Raw genomic sequence first — 19,872 nt, 5'->3', positions numbered from 1 at the left:
CGACAGGCCTAATTTGACCATTAAAGTATATTTATTACGGAAAAGTTCAACTGAGACACACCTTTGCTATAATTTCGAGCAAACAAATAATTGTTAATCTTGTTAAATTCTTGTTAGTCTTTCCGTGCACGCTCCCGCCATTTGACAGCCAATCAATTTTTGGCACAACACTGGCCCACATTTCCAGGTGGTCAGCGGTGACGCATAATAGATGCAACTTATGCGGCGAAGTGATGTATTTGTGTTTTTTTTCCACTTTATTAGAGATATTTGGACTGATGCGACTTATAGGGCAGCGCAGTATACGGCGGAAAGTACAGTACTTAACCAGCCAACGCCTTTCAAGATGGCTGCCACAGCTAACTTACTTTAGAAGACGCATCATCTGCCACTTTGACATATATTGATCAATAATTTGTTATGGTAGTAGCTGAGAGTCATTCCCAGCACATATGTTGAGCTCTAATAGATCCATGAATGCAACAGTTAGTAGAGACTTTGGCGCTTTAATTTTCTTGGGTTTAAACCGTTTGTGATCCAGATCAGCTGTGAAAGGTCCCGCACAGACCCCAGGCTTTGTTTGGATCTCTGCCCGCCCCGCACGGACCGACAAACGGCGACGACTGCGTGACAGATGGACTCTTTTGTGTGAAACCCACGACTCCAAAACATGACCTCCGGCGTCACGCGCACGGGTGGGAGTTGTCTGCGGGTTAAAACGCATTGTTGTGGGCGGATAGTTCGTCTGCGCTCCTGCTGCCGCCTGTGGTCGACGACTGTAGCCTTTGAATGGCCCACAAAGCAAATAACGACGCGTATTCTGCAGAATTCACCGCCGGAACCTCTCGGGCGCCGAGCAGGCCTCTCTCTGTGTCGGTACTAGCAGAACCGAGCCGAGTCTCGCCCTTTGGATGATACTATTGTGCGCGGAATCCGAGCCCGTTCTGCAGGCCGTTGCTTTGTAAGGTAACCTGTTCATGCACACGCTGTTTGTGCTTTGGCTTTGTTTGTTTGTTTGTTTGTTTACCTTTCTGTAGCCTTGACGTCATGCAGCCATGAAGGATATATGTCTACGAAACGTCGCTTTTCTGTTTGACACCGTGCGCTCCTCTTGTTAGCTAGCTAGCTAGCTAACGGTATTGTTAGCATTTTTTCCACTTGGTATGCGAGTGAAACGCTTCTTTCGATCAAACTGGTAAGTGTTGCCTTCTCCCCGCGTTCATTTTCTCACAACTGTATCTGGCCGTCTCCCAAACGTCTCATGTTGTTGATGCTTTTCTCCGTTTACAAGTTCCAACACAACAAGCTAACTTCGTTACTTTGAGTTTGCAACATTGCTGCTTTCTTTTGCTTTTAATCTTCAGGACGCCCAAAGTCATCTAAAAAACAACATAAATTTTTTATATATATATCGCTTTTAATCCGTTTTGGTTCATAAAAAAGATACCCGAGTTAGCATAGCTCTTTTGTCGGTGTGTAACGGTATCCTAGCAACCGGAGGTAATTGATGTTATTAGTTGGAAATGTATAATTAGCTGCTTTACTTGCTAAATGCTAGTTAGGCTGCTATTGTTGCTGTTATAGGTCTCCCTTAAAGCAAAAAACAAATTGATTTATCTGAATACGCAATGTATAGTTGCTGTTTTTTTTTTTGCTTTCAAACCTTAATTTCAGATTTCAGGTCTGCGCACAATAGTATAATTTCAGGTCTCTTGTATTGAGTCCCCGAGGCTCAATGGGATTAACCTGTAAAAATAAAGGTTGAATGAATGAACATTTCAGCTAAAGTTGAGCGACACAACCTGGAAATGTCAGATTGTGATCGAAACATTTAATTATGATTATAGGTTGCAGCATTTATTACTGCAAACAAACAAGTTGTGTTTTGCCTTTCAAACTGAATTTATTCCCGTAAGAGCCTAAAATAAATACTACCCCCCCCCCCCCCCCTAAACAACAAAAAACCATTAAACTCTATGCAAACATTTAATCACACCTTCTTCCGAAAGCTTTGGAGACTCATAAAAATGCAATTTCATAATTACTAAACTACTTGCAACTCTCCAGGATTCTCCACAATGTAATAAAACTAATGTTAAATTTAAAGTATTAAAAAATGAACTAAGAGAAGCACTACAAAATATGTTGACTAAACAGCGGAACAGCATCAGTCATTTTTTTTTAACCTCCTGGTTTTCCTGTCATTTAAAGTGCACTTAGAGATTGGCTCGCCATTATTGTTTTTCCTGTTAAGTTTTTTTTAAATATTTTTTGGACTTTAACCGCTTTGGCATACTTTCAGCTACGTTTGCCATTCAGGTATCAAAATGTTCAGCTCATTCAAGACATTACATCTATGACTTTTGGTTTAATACTTTTTTATGTTATGTTGCATTATTTAAAATTACCTTCAGCATACTTGTTCTGTTTGTGTCTCCATGTGCCTTTATTCATTTCCTTGTGTGTCTTTTAGTATCCTTATGTAAATGGACTGTACTTATCGAGTGTCTTTCTATCTTATCAAGACACTCAGTGCTTTACAGCACAATCTGTCCTCATTTACCCATTCACACAGCACTCTACTAGATCTCTACAAAGAATAATCGGCTTTGTGTCACATTTACACCGATGGGCCACACCTCGGAGGCAATGAGGGGTTCAGTGTCTTGCCCAGGGACACTTCGGTATGTGACCGCAGGTGAAATCGAACCCCCAACTCTTGTATTGGAGGATAACTGCTCTAACCACTCAGCCACAGCCGCCTCATGTGTTCCGTTTGTTTGTTTATTCATTCTTTTGTCTTTATTTCCTGATGCGTCCTTATTATTTCTTAGTCTTATTGTTGTTGTTTGAGGCCTGCCCTCTTAATATCATAGCTTCCATTTTTAGATGGGGAATGGTCAAAAGAGGCTAACGCTGGTGTAACCTTCCCTCCTTTTGGAAAGTAATTGGACAGTCATATCATTTATGTTGCATTATTAGGGCGTTTTATTGCGCAAAAAGATTTACTGGTCGTATTGTGAACATCAGCAAAATACTTTATCACATCTGCCACTATAGTTTTTTGTTTTTTTTTCCTCACAGAACTCATGCTGTCTTCTATCTCCACAGCAACACGGAGCGCCGAGATGAAGAAGAAAGCTCGGCAGCACCGGGTCTCGGTGCAGCAGAGGTCACCATCTCCCATCAAGCCTTCCCCCAACAAGCAGATCCTGACGTATGCCCAGGCGCAGCGCATGGTGGAGTTCGAGCTGGATGGCCACATCCATCGGCTCAGCATCTACGACAAGCTGGACGTTATCTCAGATGACGACCCGTCGGTTCAGGAGATGATGGAGAGCAAAGGCAACAAGGAGAACGCAGAGAAGCCTCAGCAGCAGGTCCGGCAGAGGTCGGTCAGGTTAAAAAACAACCGGGAGAAGAGAAACGCGGCGCTGGGCATCAGCAGTCATGGTCAGGCAGGCGAGCATCACGTCACCAGCCTTGCTGTCCCAAAGCTTCCAGAGCCTAAATTTCGCAATGTTGAATACAACCTGCCAGCAGTTCCAAAGCGCCCAGCTGCCTTTTATAAATTCATCGAAATGACAGAGGAGGAGCTCGACGAGGAGACGGAGTATGACATGGACGAGGAAGACTACGCCTGGTTGGATTTAGTCAACGACAAACGTAGGAGTGAGGGGATGAGTCAGGTGTCTCACAACGTCTTTGAGTTCCTCATCGACCGCTTTGAAAAAGAGTTATATCTGGAGAGTCTGGACCAGGCGAGTGAAAATCAGGCTCCCATCGACGAGAACGCCGTTTGCTGCATCTGTACGAGCAAAGAGTTTCATAAAAGCACCACGATCCTGTTTTGTGACATCTGCAGCGTGGCTGTGCACCAGGAATGTTACGGCGTGCCCTACGCTCCTGAGGGCCAGTGGCTTTGTAGACACTGCCTCCAGTCGCCGACCCGGCTGCCAGACTGCGTCCTTTGTCCTAACAAGGGAGGAGCTGTGAAAAAGACAGACGACGATCGGTGGGGCCACGTAGTGTGCGCCCTCTGGATTCCAGAGGTCGGCTTCTCCAACCCTACCTTCATCGAACCTATCGACGGTGTCAGCCAGATTCCTTCAGCCCGCTGGAAGCTCACCTGCTACATCTGCAAGGAGAAAGGTGTTGGGGCGTGCATCCAGTGCCACAAAGCCAACTGTTACACTGCGTTTCACGTCAGCTGTGCCCAAAAGGTCGGCCTCTTCATGAAGATGGAGCCGATCAACGAGGTGACGGACACAGGAGAATCCACCCTCTCTGTTAAAAAGACAGCCTACTGCGGAGCTCACACACCTAACGGGAGCGTGAGGAGGCCTTTTCCCATCTATGACGACCCCAAGCCAATAAACGGACTTTGTAAGAGAGTGGCTAAAGGAAGAGGAGACGATACAGGACAGCCGAAAGGGAAACGGAAAAAGAAAAGTAAAATCAAAAAGCCTGAACCGGAGGATGAAAGTGAAACTGCAGCTCCTGCTGCCGTTCCTACTATTCCTGCTCACAGGTACAAAGACTAGCTGTGTTATGCTCAGGAGGGTTGTTTGGTAGGGTGGGGATCTTTTGGCACCTCAAATTACTATTTCAAGGCTGCAGTACATTCATAAAACAATGATCCATGCAATCATCAGGCTTTGAATGAACATCTGGAGGAAGCTGTTGATCTAAACACTGAAACAGAAACTAGTTTCTAATTGAAATGGCATTGACTTATTTCACATAAATAATTGTGTAATAAAGAGTGCACAAAAGTATGTTTAAGAAAAACACTACCGTACTTACCGCTGTAAACGTCGCACCACCTATAAGTTGCATCAATCCAAAAATGTGGAGACAAACACGAATAAGTTGCTTCGCTGTGTAAGTCACATCCATTATGCGTCACCGCTGACAACCTGGAAATGTGGGCTGGTGTTGTGCCAAAAATGGATTGGCTGCCAATTGACGGCCCCGGGAGCATGCACAGGAAGACTTTAACAAGATTAACACTTAAAACTATTGTTTGCTTGAAATTATAACAAAAGTGTGTTAAATGTTAACTTTTCCTTAATAAATGCACTTTAATGGTCAAATTCGCTGCATTTCACTTGGGCGGCAAAATGCAGCTGATTTGACGTTTGCTCCAGCGGTTCTGGAGTGAGACGAAGGTGGCTTGGTATGGCAAGACAAGTGTCTCATTAACAGCCACATTTACCTATTAATGAGACACTTGGCTCGCCATATGAGTCGAGGGCCCTCTAGCGGCTGAAAATGTTAGTATGCCATATTTTTCATGTCAGAATGAATGAAATCGTCAGATCTCAGCCAAAAATGGGGTATATAAATATGGAGGAAAAAACACATATTAGTCGCTTCAGCGTATAAGTTGCAGGACTTGCAAATTTATGCAAAAAGATGCGACCTATATGGCAAAAAATATGGGTATTAATCACCACCAGCTAGCCTAGATGCAAACCTTCCATCCATCCATTATTAGGCCCGGGCAGCTATGTCTTTACTTGCTTCTTTCGTTTCGGGTTGCGGGGGTCACTGGTGCCCATGTCCAGCTGTCACTGTATTAGAGGCGGGGGACACCCTGGACAGGTCCAGTCCATCACAGGGACACATCGAGACAAATAACCATTCTCTCTCTCTCTCTCTCTCTCTCTCTCTCTCACCTAGGGACAATTTAGAGTTACCATTCAGCCTAACATGCATGTTTTTGGTCTCTGGGAGGAAACTGGAGTACCCGGAGAAAACCCACTGCCCTAGATGCAAACCTAACATTAAAAATTCAGTCGAGAAGCTAACATGGCTAACGTTTATCACTGGAAGTTTAAACGTTTTGAGCAGCAGCGACGTGTTGTTCTTTCTGTGGCTGTTTAAGGTTGATGCAGTCTCATGTTTAAAAGCAGCTGGTGAAGTCGAAATGTTTTATATACGTTGGTGGTGGTTCCTTTCTTTTTATACTTCTCCTTCATCCCCCTCTAGGTTACAAACCATTCTGAATCAGGTGTCCATTCAGAAAAAGAGAGCGTTTGTGGAGCTGGTCCTAAATTATTGGACGTTAAAAAGGCTATCAAGGAATGGCGTGCCTCTCATCAGACGCCTGCAGACAAGCCTGCAGGCACAGAAGAGCACACTGCCTGTACGTCCATCTGTCACGTCACCATCTTTGTGTGATTAAAATGATAGAATAAATATCCATACAGTCTGATTCCACAAGCTTCATGCTTACCGTTTATTTTTCTTTAAGTTGTGTATGCACACGCTGACGTACTGCCAAGTGTAGGTGCTTTTATGAAGCCGTGTAGTCAAATCGACAACAAAAAGAGTACATGTTCTCCTCAGAGGCAGAAAGAGGAGGGAAGCAGGACTTTAAAGGAGCAGCTGAAGGAGTGGCACCGCCTCCGACACGACCTGGAGAGAGCTCGACTTCTGCTGGAACTGATTCGCAAGAGAGAGAAGCTAAAGAGGGAAGAGGTAGGAGAAGTGGCTGAGCATGCACGACTGTTTTACACCAAACACGAGACACTCGGATCATTTCTTCTTTTTCTCGTCTGTAGATTAAACTGCAGGAGACCATTCTGGAGATGCAGTTGACACCGTTTAGTATTTTGCTACGAGTTCTCCTGGACCAGCTGCAGGCTAAAGACCAGGCCCGGATCTTCACCCAGCCGGTCGATGTCAATGAGGTGATTACAGCAGACGCCGTGGTTTTATTTTATTTGTGCGATTGTTCCGCAAACGGTTTGTTTTTACTCTCTTGATGCTGTGAGCTCATCTAACTTGTGGAAAACTGAAAGTCTTTTGCCAAGTTGTGGATTCTTGTGGAAACGGTGTTTGCTGTTTTGCGTAACTAAATCTCATCCTCATCATGTTCATTGAATTTGTTAACGAGACACGTTTGAGTGTTCGATTACATCTTTTGCATCGACATAATAAAAGCAGAGAATTACGGATGCTGTTAATTTGTTGTTACCCTTCCACTGTTGGTAAAACCCAACTGATGTTCGGTGCATCTGTAACTGTAGTTGTGTCCATTGTTTGAACTTTAATCTGACTTTAAACATGTTTGATGTAAATGTCTTTGAAATGATGATTGATCTTCAGATTGGACTCCCATCGTGTCCCTCTCAAAATATCAGAATATTGTGAAAAAGTTGAAGATTTTTTTGTCTCTCCCTTCAGAAAGTTAAAACTAATAAATTAGTAAAATATTTCAGGCCTTTATTTCTTGTAATTTTTGATGATTGTGGCGAACAGATCATGAAAAACCAAAACTCAGTGTCTTAGAAAATTAGAATCTCGTGATAAAGTTCCATACTGGAAACTCGTGCACAGACGAATCTTGACACATTCCTCAAGTCGAGCCACTCCTGAACCAGAGGTGTTGGAAGCGTCTTACCTGCTGAGGAGACAAATGACTGGACTGAGGTCCAATGTCCTCTTTTCAGATGAAGTAAATTCTGCACATCATTTAAAAGTCATGGTCTCAGAGACTGGATGAAGAGCGGAGAGGTCCAGAGTGAAGTTTCCACAGTCTGTGATGGTCTCAGTCCATGTCCTCTGCTGGTGCTGGTCCACCGTGTTTTCTGAAGTCCACGCAGCATCTAGCAGGACATTTTAGAGACTTCGTGCTTCCTGACGAGCTTTATGGAGATGCTGGTTTCATTTTCCAGCAGGACTCGGCTCCTGCCCACTCTTGACGAAGGAGCCAACAGCTGGCTGTGGAGTTTTCTCATTTTCTGAGACGCCGAGTTTTGGTTTGTCGTAATTTTTTTTAACTATAATCATCAAAATGACCAGAAATAAAGGCTTGAAATATTAAGCTCTCCTACTCGGTGAAAGTCCCGATTCAAAAGGTGCGCCCAACGTGGGGCTCGAACCCACGACCCTGAGATTAAGAGTCTCATGCTCTACCGACTGAGCTAGCCGGGCTTGAAGGGAGGGGCGCCCGTTGCTTTTTTCAGCTCCAGCAGCTGCCGGCGACCGTAAGAGGGGAGTGGTGGTACAGAGGTTAGAGAAGGCAAGCCTGTGATCAGAAGGTCGCTGGTTCAACTCCCCGAACAGATATCAAAATGTGGTTGGAAAGGTGAAGCACCCACACCTGCCTCCACCCTCATTTGCCCCACTCTGTGCCCTTGAGCAAGGCCCTTAACCCCCACCATCTGCTCCCCTGGGCGCCCTAGATGCAGCTCTCTGCTCCACAGGGGGCTGTGGTAGCTCGGTGGTCTGCGGTTGAGTCAGGAAGGACGTCCAGCGTAAAAACATTCACTAAGTCTTGGTGCGGCCCCTGAAGAAGGGAGCAGCTGAAAGAAGAAGAAGAAGAAGAAAGGGTTGAAATATTTCACTCTGTCATGAATCTGTTCTATACGAGTTTCACTTTCTGAAGGGATTGACGCAAAATGTCCAGCTTTTTCACAAAATTCAAATTGTTCTAGATGTATTTGACCTTCTGGAGCAGTGAAATGATCTCACCGCTGAGTATTTCTGTGAATATTATAGTTATTAGTTGTAAACACCGTTTGTAGAACAAGTGTCCACGTGTCTGGACAACACAGCGTTCATTTAAAATGATCAGTTTCACCAAACGAACAAGAACGAGCTTGTAAAGGAGAGCTTCGTTTGTTTAGAGTTGCCCTTGAACACGTGGCGGAGCTGCGCCCTCAGCTGCTCGTTTCTGTCAAACGCAGATATTATGGCTCGGGTTATAAATCGCAGCCACCCGCCTCGTGCACGTGGAGTTGTGCAACGTGGTTCTCCATTAGCAGGAGGGCGTCACCTGAGAACGAGCTCACCGGCAGCTGCTGGAGCTGAAAAAAGCAACGGGCGCCCCTCCCTTCAAGCCCGGCTAGCTCAGTCGGTAGAGCATGAGACTCTTAATCTCAGGGTCGTGGGTTCGAGCCCCACGTTGGGCGCATCTTTTGAATCGGGACTTTTCTACACTATTTATTTTCCTTGTTTTTACCTCATTAGAATGGAGTTTATAAAAGAGGAGTGTGTGGTCTCCACATTTTTAACATCTGGTGTCCCCTGCAGGTGCCGGACTACCTCGACCACATTAAGCACCCGATGGACTTCTCCACCATGCGGCAGCGTGTCGACGCCCAGGGCTACAACAACTTGGACCAGTTTGAGGCCGATTTCAACCTCATCGTTGAGAACTGCATGAAATACAACTTGAAGGACACGTACTTTTACCGTGCCGCCGTTCGCCTCAGGGACCAGGGGGGAGTTCTGCTGAGAAAAGCCCGACGGGACGCAGAGAAAATCGGCTTCGACGCGGAGAGTGGCATGCATCTGCCCCAAGCTCCCGAAATGAAAGCAGCAGCGTCGTTTTCTTGGGAAGACGGTATGAAAGATACAGAGAAAACCATTTCTGCAGTGGGTCGATGTGTGAAAGCTCATTAAGTATATTGTTTATATTTATTATTCCGACAACTTTTATGTGTTCCGTACATTTTCAGCATCCTTCTCGTTCCACAGTGTTTGTGCTTTTTCAACAATTCATGCATCAAAACATTCAGCTCATTCAGGAGAAGGTGCTGTGACTTGGTGTTGGTGCAACTTTAGCTTTTTTGAAATATTTAGCCTTTTCTGCCATTTTTTTCCTAATAGAAAATGAATTGAGCTCATTTTACTTCCTTCAAATCTTTAGATGTGTTCACAACCTTTTGCTGCTCCGTTCACATTTTGTTCTGTTTCAGCTTCTTTCAGCTTCCTGGTCCGAATTAAAAATATAAAATTTCAGCTTAGTTCAGTTGTTTTTTTTTTTTCAGCTGTTTTTTTTCCCTACTTTATTCTGCTAACTACAACATTTTTGTGCTTCTTCTAACTCCTTTCTGCTAATTTCAGCTTATTTATACAAGTTTCAGCTATTTCTGCTAATTCAGCTACAAAAATTTATGCTAATTTTAGCTTTTTCAGATAATTCCACATTTTTTGCACTCATACACTTTATTCAGCAAAACCGCTCTCTTCCCTTGCTTCTGGTAATTTAAGCTTCTTTCTGCCTTTTTAGCTACTATTCAGCTGTTTGGTAAAATTTCTGTTTTTTCAGATAATTTCCACTTTTTTTTGTGCTCATTTCGGCTTCTTTCAGCCTAACTGGGTACAACTGTGCTCTCTCCAATTCTGTTTGCTAGTTTAAGCTTCTTATTTTTTTTAGCTACTTTTCAACTATTTATTGCTAATTTTAGACTTTTTCACTATATTTGTGCTCATTTCTGCTTATGGAAACCTTATTCAGCAAATTCTTCTGCTAACTTTGGCTCGTTCTTCCATTTCAGCTACATTTACCATACCACTTTATTTATAAAGAACTTAAAAACAGCAACAAGGCCAAACAAAGTGCTGCACAGCAGAAACAAACAAGTAAAGTACACAGATGGCATTTGGATCTATGTATTTTATTCGATGTATTCAACATGTTTTTTAGCTAACTTCAGCTGTTTTTCAGCAAGTTCTTCTACAATAAACATTCACACAGTATTTTTGCAGGAAATGCCATTTCTTAAGTTAGCTGTGTTTTTGATAGTTCTGTTCCATCTCGCTGACTTCCTGTTTCATTTCTCCCCTCAGTGGACCGTTTACTCAAACCGGCCAATCGGGAGCATCTTCCTCTGGACAAGCAGCTGCAGCAGCTCCTGGAGAGGTTCGACCTGACCTGTGCCATGAAGTCCAGCCCCTCCCGCAGCAAACGCATCAAGCTGCTCAAAAAGACGATCAACGACGTGCGAAACGAATTAAGCCTTAAGAAACCTCTTCCCTCGACCCGTCACTGTGCCACCTCGACGTCGACACCGGCTTCGTCTTCATCGGATCTCTCTGTGCCAGAGCTGGAAAAACCCAAAGAGGAGAGCCTCAAGCCCAAGAGGCAGTTCCCAGACGATGAAGGTATGTGAGGCTGCAGGATGATTTAAATGTTTGCTGTAAAAACTAGTTTTAGAATCGTAACGGTTGGAACGTGGTTAATTGGCTCATAAACAACATTTATTGGCAGCACGGTGGCCTAGTGGTTAACACTGTTGCCTCACAGTAAGAAGGTCTTGGGTTCAATCTCTGGGTAGGACCTGGGGTCTTTCTGTGTGGGTTTTCTCCGGGTGCTCCAGTTTCCTCCCACAGTCCAACAACGTGCACGTTGGGGAACAAACGTTCGTCTCAGTGAGATGTCTTGCTTTGAAAGCATTTTGAAACATAATTATTATTAAACTTCATTAGTGCATTTACTTCAATTATTGCAAGAAAGCCACAGTGGAATGAATAGTTCACATTTATAATGTTAGAGCAACAACATGTTAGAGTTTTGTTAATGTGGCTTAAAGTGATGGCTCTTTTTTAAGATCTTAAGACTTTAGTTTAAGTTTTGTTCTGACGAGCCATTAACTGGTCAATCTGGTCAGAAATAAACTTTTATTTTTTAAATTAAAGTCATTCAAAGAGCTATCTACAACAGGTAAAATATTGTTTATTATCTTTTCATTTATCCTCACTTTAAGATCTGACGTATGGCTTTAATATATTTACAAGTGCAGTTTTTGAAGTTGCGGCTTGTTTTATCTAAACGAAGGAAGTCGAGGCTGAACCTCGCAGATAACTGCAATGATCACTGTTCAGACTGCAAACAAACGGCATATTTAATCTAAATATGGCATGTTTGTTTCAGTTTGGTTTATTTATGTAGAATTAGTTCACAACAAAAGTTGTCTTAAAGAGCTGTTCAACGAAAATAACAATAAAAATTCGAGTTAATCAAAGTATTTTTATGAACATGATAAAAACGAGCCTGTTTACTGTCGTTCTAATTTTCTGACTTAAATTAAGATTTAAATTTCAGAGTTTCTGACTCGTTTCATTATAATCTTCACTTTTTCATAGATAAGAAATGTGGTGCACGTGCCACAGTTTTTCCTGTAATACATGTTGTTTCTATAAATGTGAAAAGGATTACACGCCCTAAATATCCTGAATGGCAGGTCAGGCAGCGGCTTCATGTCAGTCCCACAAAGCCGACGTTGTGACTCGCTCTTCACAGCGTCTTTGTTATGAAGACGCGTATAAGATTTTAATAAGTGCTATAAAACTAGCCTTTTATGTTGCTACATGAAAATGTAGTTTACACATGCAACAATTTCCTGCAGGATCAATAAAGCTCTGTCTTGTCATCTTATCTTGTTATAAGGCTGTTCTATAACACGTTTCTGTTGGAATGAATCAAAGTGCTGTCGAGCTCCGAGCTATGGAGAGAACACAGACCTGTCATGTTGGACTCAGTGGGTTGTGAAAGTGAGCTAGAAACACAAAGTTGAGGGAAAACAGTTGTTTTATTTATATTCAGGAAAAGGCTTTTAAAGAAAAAACATGAAGCTGTGATAAACCCTGCTTTGATCGATTTGCTGTAAAGGAAAACTTAACTTTAACCTAAAGTTGTTCAAAGATGCGAGAAAGCTTTCAAGTTTGTTCCAAACCACTGAAGTACGTTGTACATTTAGATTTTTACACAGCGTTGACGACAGTCTTAAAGCACCTAACTCCTCTCTCGACTCTGATTCCTCTAGAGGAACAACGATTATCTCCAGTTTTACAGAAAGGTTGGGGGGTGGGGGGGTGTCATAATGTTCTGGGTGATTGGGTCTTGCTTGAATAAAGTTGTTAGCATCTGCTCTGACTAGTTGTTTGTTCCCATGATGTCTGCCTGCGCAGGAGACAAGTCTCTTCCTCCAAAACTGGAGCTGTCAGACGCTCTACCCCCCCTCATCCGCTCAGACTCGGACTCGGAGCCCCCCACCCTCAAACCCATCGACGCCGCCTTGGACTGCGAGACTCTCAGCAAGAGGTTGAAGCTGGACGAGGACATCCCCGAGCTGGTCTCCTCCGCGCCGCGTCTCAACGGCCACGTCCTGCAGAGCGCCTTGTTGGACGGAGACGTGAGCGTGGTGTCCGCCCTCGCTGAGCCTGCGGCCGCCGCCAACCACCGTACCGCCGTCCTCTTCTGCAAATCAAACAGCGCCGAGCCGCACAGGCCCCCCGGGAGCGGAGGCGACGAGGAGTCAGACGGGGCTGACGGGAAACCAGAGGGGGAGGAAGGAGAGGAGGATGAAGACGGCGCTCAGCTGGGCTCCAAATCCATCCTGTCTGTGGTCCTCCCCCGACTCGAGACGCTGCTGCACAGCAAGAAGAGGAGGCGCAGTGACGGCAGAGATGAGGAGGACGGGGGAGAGGCAGAGCATGGGGAGGAGGGAGAGTCTCGTGTGAAACGACTCGACACCGGTGCGTTCCTCTCACCGACACGTTTCTTCGTTTACTTTGGATCGTAGCCGCACGGCAACTGTATCTGACAGCAGCCGCTCTGGTTCTGGATCCAACTTCTAGGCTTTTAAAACTGGTTCTGGCATTTCTCAGGCCTGTCGAGAGGTTTCCTGGACCTGGGGGAGGAGAAGGAACTGGAGCGAACCAGCAGAAGCAGTCGACCTGTGGAACCACGGAGACGCTGCGCCTCCGAGTCCTCCATATCGTCATGTAGCAGTTTACCGGGAAGCACCAGGTAATCCAGACTCTGCAGCCTCTTACGGTTCAGATTAACTGTGGGGACAAGTTTCAGTCGTGGGTTATGTTGTTCTAAGGCAGTGGTTCCCAACCCTGTTCCCTGAGGAACACCATCCTGCATGTTTTAGTTGTTTCCCTGCTCCAACACACGATTCAGGGATTTAATTACCTTATCTCGTTCTGCAGAAGACTCTTAATCACCCGTTTATTAAAATCAGCCGTCTTAGCAGGAAACGACTAAAACATGCAGGATGGTGTTCCTCAAGGAGCAGAGTTGGGAACACTTGTAGTCCTGTTATGCTCTTCTAAAGATTCTTGGCAATCGGTGCTTTTTAGGATAAAGTTGTTCTCTTGTATTTGTTGTACTTTCAGTACAATTCTCAGTCTTCCAAAATGTGGAAAGGGGAAGCCTGCTTTGGTCCGGAGGAACACTGTGGATGATAAGAGCGAGCTCATCGCCTGCATCGAATCTGGAAACTTTGCAAAAGCCGCACGAATCGCTGCAGGTAACACAAATAAAGCACATATTTAGACTGATCTCTAAAGTAAAATAAAATATCAGTGGTGTGAAGATGCATTAAAATGCTGAATTAACATTTTTTATGCACAGCAGCCTGAATAAGCTCCGTTCTCTGTGATGTTTTATAACTTTTAAAAGATTTTTGTCTGTTTTTGTTAATGATGTCTGCAGGTTGTGTCCATTTTTAACTATTTCAAAATATGACCCCAGTTCTGAACATTCCTGCTGATGCAACGTGCACACATCTGTTTTTTTTTATACATGCATAGAACGAGTTGTTGGAAGTTAACAGCAGCTGAAAGACTCGGCCTGCCACGTCAGCATCTGTACACTAAACATTTGTCCCCACAAGTCTTTAACCTAAAGCTTCTGTATAACTTGGCTTTTAAAATCTGTGTCTGTGTGTACGAACGCGCACGTAACTTTTTTGGTGTTCCCGCTTCTGTAGAGGTTGGCAACAGCAATATTTGGATGCCTGCTAGCGCTGCTACAGTTGTGTTGGAACCCCTAAAGCTAGTCTGGGCCAAATGTAGCGGATACCCTTCCTACCCTGCCCTGGTGAGTGTGCAGCACAGACGGCATGCTTGAATGACCTTGACCTTGACCTTTTTTTTTTTTTTTTTTTTTTTTTTTATTAGGATGCACTAAAGCCTGATAAATCTTAGTTTGGAGCAATAATTAATTACTGGTTGCAGTGTTCAGTTTCGCCACCAGATGGCGCCATCCCATTTAAAACTGTCAACACTACTGCGTTCGTAAATGGTTCAAACTGTTGTGAATGCATGGTTGCACGCATGCATATGTAACACCCCATCCCCAAAATCTCTTTCCTGCTCCGAGTAGATCATAGACCCCCACATGCCGCGTGTTGGCTGCCAGCACAACGGGGTGTCCATCCCCACTCCCCCCATGGACGTGCTCCGCATTGGAGAGCAGATGCAGTACAAGACCGGAGAGAAGCTCTTCCTCGTTCTCTTCTTCGACAACAAGCGCAGCTGGTGAGTGCCGCCGCCCGCCCGAGTGATTTAAGCCGACACGAGCTTCTACGAGGGTAAACCTGTCAACGTCTCCGTCAGCGGATCGTTCTTCTCCTGTGCCTGCGTGGCTCCGCTTGTCAGGAGGAAAACAAATGGCTCTCGCCTCGAGAGGCTCCTGGTATTTTCACCTGAGTCCACATTAAATTATTGTCGAAGGATGCCAGACAAGTGTGTTATCAATCCAAGAATCGGGATGAGTAAATATCTTCCAACACGTTGTGAAGAAACTTTGTTTTGCAAAATATTTCAGCTTTTGTTGGTGTGACAGTATCTTCTGTGCTCCACTCAGTTTGGTGTTGATTAAAGTGATTTTCTAATAACAAACTAACTTGATTATGAAAATAAATAAAACGGGGAGTGGTGGCACAGAGGTTTAGAGAAGGCGAGCCTCTGATCGAAAGGCTGCTGGTTTGATCCCCTGGACCGAAAACGTCAAACTACGGGTGGAAAATGTGAAGCATCCACCCTCGTTCGCCCCACCCTGGGCCCTTGAGCAAGGCCCTCAACCCCCACCATCTGCTCCCCCGGATGCCCTAGATCAGGGGTGTCAAACTCGCTTACAAAATGGGGCCAAAATTAAAACCTTTTTTAAAATTAAGGGCCAATTTCAGAAACTACATGAACTCTAATCAGATGCCAACATCTTTTCTTGGTCACAGGTTCCTCAACAAGAGTTTGATTGGTCTCATTTCATGTTCTCTGTTGTGCTGTTGACATCATAATCAAAGATTACTGGAAAAATCCAAGAGATACAAGTATTTTACGTTTCACATATCATCTTGAGGGCCAGATGAGATGTCAGCAAGGGCCACATTTGGCCCCCGGGCCTTGAGTTTGACACAATGCGATGGTAGCCCCCTGCTCCACACAATCAGCAAGTCTTCGTGCAAGTTAGTTCACTGTGGCGACCTCCTGAAGACGGGAGCAGCAGAAAGACGACAAAACCCACCATTAAAATAATTAAAGGGTAGCAGTACAGTAGTCCCTCGCTACTTCACGCTTCATTTATTGCGGATTCGCTCTCAGTTTTTCAAAATAAGATTGGACACGACACACAATTAGTTGATTGATGGATGAGTCGCTAAAATCGGCATGGAATTTTTATTTAAAATGGATTACAGTATTTTAAATTATTTAGCACCTGTTGCATATTTGTGCAGCCCGTACTGCTGCAGGATAAACTTCCTGCTGCAGCTGATCAGCTGTTGAGCAGAGAAGTGGGCGTGGCCAAGAGAGTTTGCTAGGTGGCCAAGAGCAGAGGAGGCAGGGAGCTGAAATCATGACATGCTGTGCACTTTTAGAGCTTTTAGAGTTTAGAAACATTTGGAATATTGCAAGAGTGTGAGAAGGGTTTAAAACACCTTAAAATATATCTATATAAATAATAAAATAAACTACTACAAACTACATGTACTACTATTTCTACTTTGCGGTTTTTCACTTATTGCAGGGCTTCAGGGTACGGATCCCACACGATAAACGAGAGATTACTATACAGCCTGGTGTTTACCAGGTATGTACTACAAACTGGATTCCAAAAAAGTTGGGACACTAAACAAATTGTGAATAAAAACTGAATGCAATGATGTGGAGTTGGCAAATGTCAATATTTTATTCATAATATAACATAGATGACAGATCAAAAGTTTAATTTGAGTAAATGTAACATTTTAAAGGAAAAATATGTTGATTCAAAATTTCAGTGTCAACAAATCCCAAAATAGTTGGGACAAGTAGCAATAAGTGGCTGGAAAAAGGAAATTGAGCATATAACGAATAGCTGGAAGACCAATTAACACTAATTAGGTCAATTGACAACATGATTGGGTATAAAAAGAGCTTCTCAGAGTGTCAGTGTCTCTCAGAAGCCAAGATGGTAAGAGGATCACCAATTCCACCATTGTTGTGCAGAAAGATAGTGCAGCAATACCAGAATGGTGTTACCCAGCGTAAAATAGCAAAGACTTTTAAGTTATCAACCGTGCATAACATCATCAAAAGATTCAGAGAATCTGGAACAATCGCTGTGCGTAAGGGTCAAGGCCGTAAAACTCTACTGGATGCTCGTGATCTCCGGGCCCTTAAACGTCACTGCACCTCAAACAGGAATGCCACTGTCAAGGAAATAACAGAATGGGCTCAGGAATACTTCCAGAAAGCATGGTCAGTGAACACAATCCACCACGCCATCTGCCGTTGCCAGCTGAAACTCTACAGTGCAAAGAGGAAGCCATTTCTAAGCAAGCTCCACAAGCTCAGACGTTTGCACTGGGCCAGGGGACATTTAAAATGGAGTGTGGCAAAATGGAAGACTGTTCTGTGGTCAGATGAGTCAAGATTTGAAGTTCTTTATGGAACACTGGGACGCCATGTCATCCGGACCAGAGAGGACAAGGATAGCCCAAGTTGTTATCAACGCTCCGTTCAGAAGCCTGTATCACTGATGGTATGGGGTTGCATGAGTGCTTGTGGCATGGGCAGCTTGCATGTCTGGAAAGGCACCATTAATGCAGAGAACTATGTTCAGGTTCTAGAACAACATATGCTCCCATCTAGACGTCATCTCTTTCAGGGAAGACCCTGCATTTTTCCACACGATAATGCCAGACCACATTCTGCAGCAATCACATCATGGCTACGTAGGGGAAGGATCCAGGTACTGAAATGTCCAGCCTGCAGTCCAGATCTTTCACCTATAGAGAACATTTGGCGCATCATAAAGAGGAAGGTGCGACAAAGAAGGCCCAAGACGATTGAACAGTTAGAGGCCTGTATTAGACATGAATGGGAGAGCATTCCTATTTCTAAACTTGAGAAACTGGTCTCCTCTGTCCCCAGATGTCTGTTGAGTGTTGTAAGAAGAAGGGGGGATGCCACACAGTGGTAAAAATGGACTTGTACCAACTTTTTTGGGATTTGTTGACGCCATGAAATTTGGAAACAACAGATTTTTCCCTTAAAACGATACATTCTCTCAGTTTAAACTTTTGATCTGTGATCTGCCCACAGCCGTCAGCATCTATAATAACTCATTAATGAAACCAGGATGATGAGTTACCCAACATATAATTTCCCTCTGGGATTATTAAAGTATTTTTGAATTGAATTGATTTGTGTTCTATTCTGAATAAAATATTAGATGTTGGCACCTCCACATCATTGCATTCAGTTTTTATTCACAATTTGTTTAGTGTCCCAACTTTTTTGGAATCCGTTTTCTAGGTACATACCCCATATGTACCAGTTATATACCCCTCAAGTACAGGGTAACAAGTAACTTTATAAAACAACCCTAACCTGTACCTAGAAAGTACCAAGCATGCACGCTGTTGGGAACTGGGTACGTTCCTAGTTATGTACCAGGCTTGTACTTCTTTAGGTACCACATATGTATCCCATTAGGCACCAGATGTGTACCCCATAAGGCTCTAAGAGTGTACACTGTTCAGTACTAGGAATGACCTTGTGAATACCTGGTAAGTACTAGATATGTACTGGACTGTATTATGTATTATTTAAAAAAAACAAAGTAAAAAAAAAAAAAAAAACATAAAAGTAAATCTCAAAACTTCAAATGATTTCTTTCTGCTGAATCACTCGTAGAAGCTAAATGTTTATTTCCGACCTCGTTGACTTGTGTGCTGCATCCGTACATTTACAGTAAACGAATTAAAAGGTTCTGCTGCACAGAGGGTGACTGGGATTGGACTTTTGTTTCTTTTTAAAAAGTGTGACATTGTCCTGGACTGCATATCTGGACAAAACATCCAAACCGTGGTTCTGTTTTACCCCCTCAGGCAGTGGCTTCCTAGATCCAAAATGGTTCCGCTCGGGATGGACAAGACCATCGACAAGATCAAAATGATGGAAGGACGCTCGTCCAGCATCCGCAAGGCCGTCCAGATCGCCTTCAGCCGCGCCATGAACCACCTGAGCATCGTGCAGGACGAGCCAGTCAGCGACCTCAGTGACGTGGACTGACCATGGCTCAGATCTGCACCCCCTCCTTGAACCAAAAAGCCCCCCCCCCCCCATCATCCCTCATCAACTCGGTCTCTGCAGGAGACTGAAATGTTTACCGGGCATCTGCTGTAGCAGGTGCTCTCAGCAATGAATGTCTGTTTCTCTCTCTCCACCTCCAGGCTGGTAGCTGTGCAAAATAAGAGTCCTATTTTTATTTGTTCACTCCACAAACATTTCAAATGAAGAGCGACCGCTTTCACGTCGGCAGCGTCGGCACGACAACGCTTCAATATAAGCTGTAAATGACAAATGTGTTGTTTTGAATTATTGCATATCCATATTTAAGTGAGCTCTTTTTGTACACAAATCGCCTTTTTTTGTATTTAAACTGTAAATGATGTGTACAGCTGCCTGACACTAACTTATATCATGACATACAGGGCCACTGTACAGGGTTTTTTAATATTTATATTCTTTTTGCCTCTACAGCACGAGTGCTGTATGATCAAAAAAATAAAAAGAATAATTTGGGGAGAATAGGTATGAAAACAAAAACAGCTATTTCTCTGTTATTAAGTTATTGAGGTTTATAAAGTAAACTTCCATTTCACACAAATCCTTTTGTAGAAACAAAAAATAGTTTTGGTATATTTTTCGTATATGGTATTTATATGATTTGAATGTTTTTTTTATGTTTGTCGCTGAGGCTCATACTGAAGGAATTGTTCTCAAGAAACCAAAAAATGTTGCTACCCAGAACTTATTTACCGCTTGATTCTCTGGTGCGCGAGAAGATGTTGC

The 19,872-nt window shown here is 43.7% G+C and overlaps 1 protein-coding gene and 2 non-coding genes across 3 annotated transcripts; 2 read left to right on the top strand and 1 right to left on the bottom strand.

The window, feature by feature from the left end:
* The first annotated feature begins 934 nt into the window (after nucleotides 1-934).
* On the top strand, nucleotides 935-19,601 carry brd1a (bromodomain containing 1a). The gene is made up of 13 exons (XM_037696069.1): nucleotides 935-961; nucleotides 3,112-4,531; nucleotides 5,995-6,151; nucleotides 6,355-6,486; nucleotides 6,570-6,698; nucleotides 9,046-9,358; nucleotides 10,588-10,902; nucleotides 12,709-13,275; nucleotides 13,408-13,549; nucleotides 13,924-14,057; nucleotides 14,520-14,629; nucleotides 14,915-15,069; nucleotides 18,906-19,601. Exons 2-13 carry the CDS (start codon nucleotides 3,129-3,131, stop codon nucleotides 19,087-19,089), a joined length of 3,741 nt encoding a protein of 1,246 aa, XP_037551997.1. The 5' UTR covers nucleotides 935-961; nucleotides 3,112-3,128; the 3' UTR covers nucleotides 19,090-19,601.
* On the bottom strand, nucleotides 7,872-7,944 carry trnak-cuu. The gene has a single exon. It is a non-coding gene; the product is annotated as a tRNA-Lys (tRNA).
* trnak-cuu lies at nucleotides 8,852-8,924 on the top strand. Its single transcript has one exon. It is a non-coding gene; the product is annotated as a tRNA-Lys (tRNA).
* Nucleotides 19,602-19,872: the final 271 nt, after the last annotated feature.

This window comes from Nematolebias whitei, chromosome 22, assembly GCF_014905685.2.
Source record: "Nematolebias whitei isolate Nwh7 chromosome 22, NemWhi1, whole genome shotgun sequence".
Taxonomy (NCBI): domain Eukaryota; kingdom Metazoa; phylum Chordata; class Actinopteri; order Cyprinodontiformes; family Rivulidae; genus Nematolebias; species Nematolebias whitei.
This window is presented reverse-complemented; position numbering and strand designations above follow the sequence as displayed.

What these genes read in the sequence shown, in the direction of transcription:
- brd1a (XM_037696069.1), top strand. Translation starts at nt 3,129, where the DNA reads ATGAAGAAGAAAGCTCGGCAGCACCGGGTCTCGGTGCAGCAGAGGTCA. An exon ending in AGAAGCTAAAGAGGGAAGAG is followed by an intron (nt 6,487 to 6,569) that starts GTAGGAGAAGTG and finishes TCTCGTCTGTAG; the next exon opens with ATTAAACTGCAGGAGACCAT. An exon ending in AGCCGGTCGATGTCAATGAG is followed by an intron (nt 6,699 to 9,045) that starts GTGATTACAGCA and finishes TGTCCCCTGCAG; the next exon opens with GTGCCGGACTACCTCGACCA.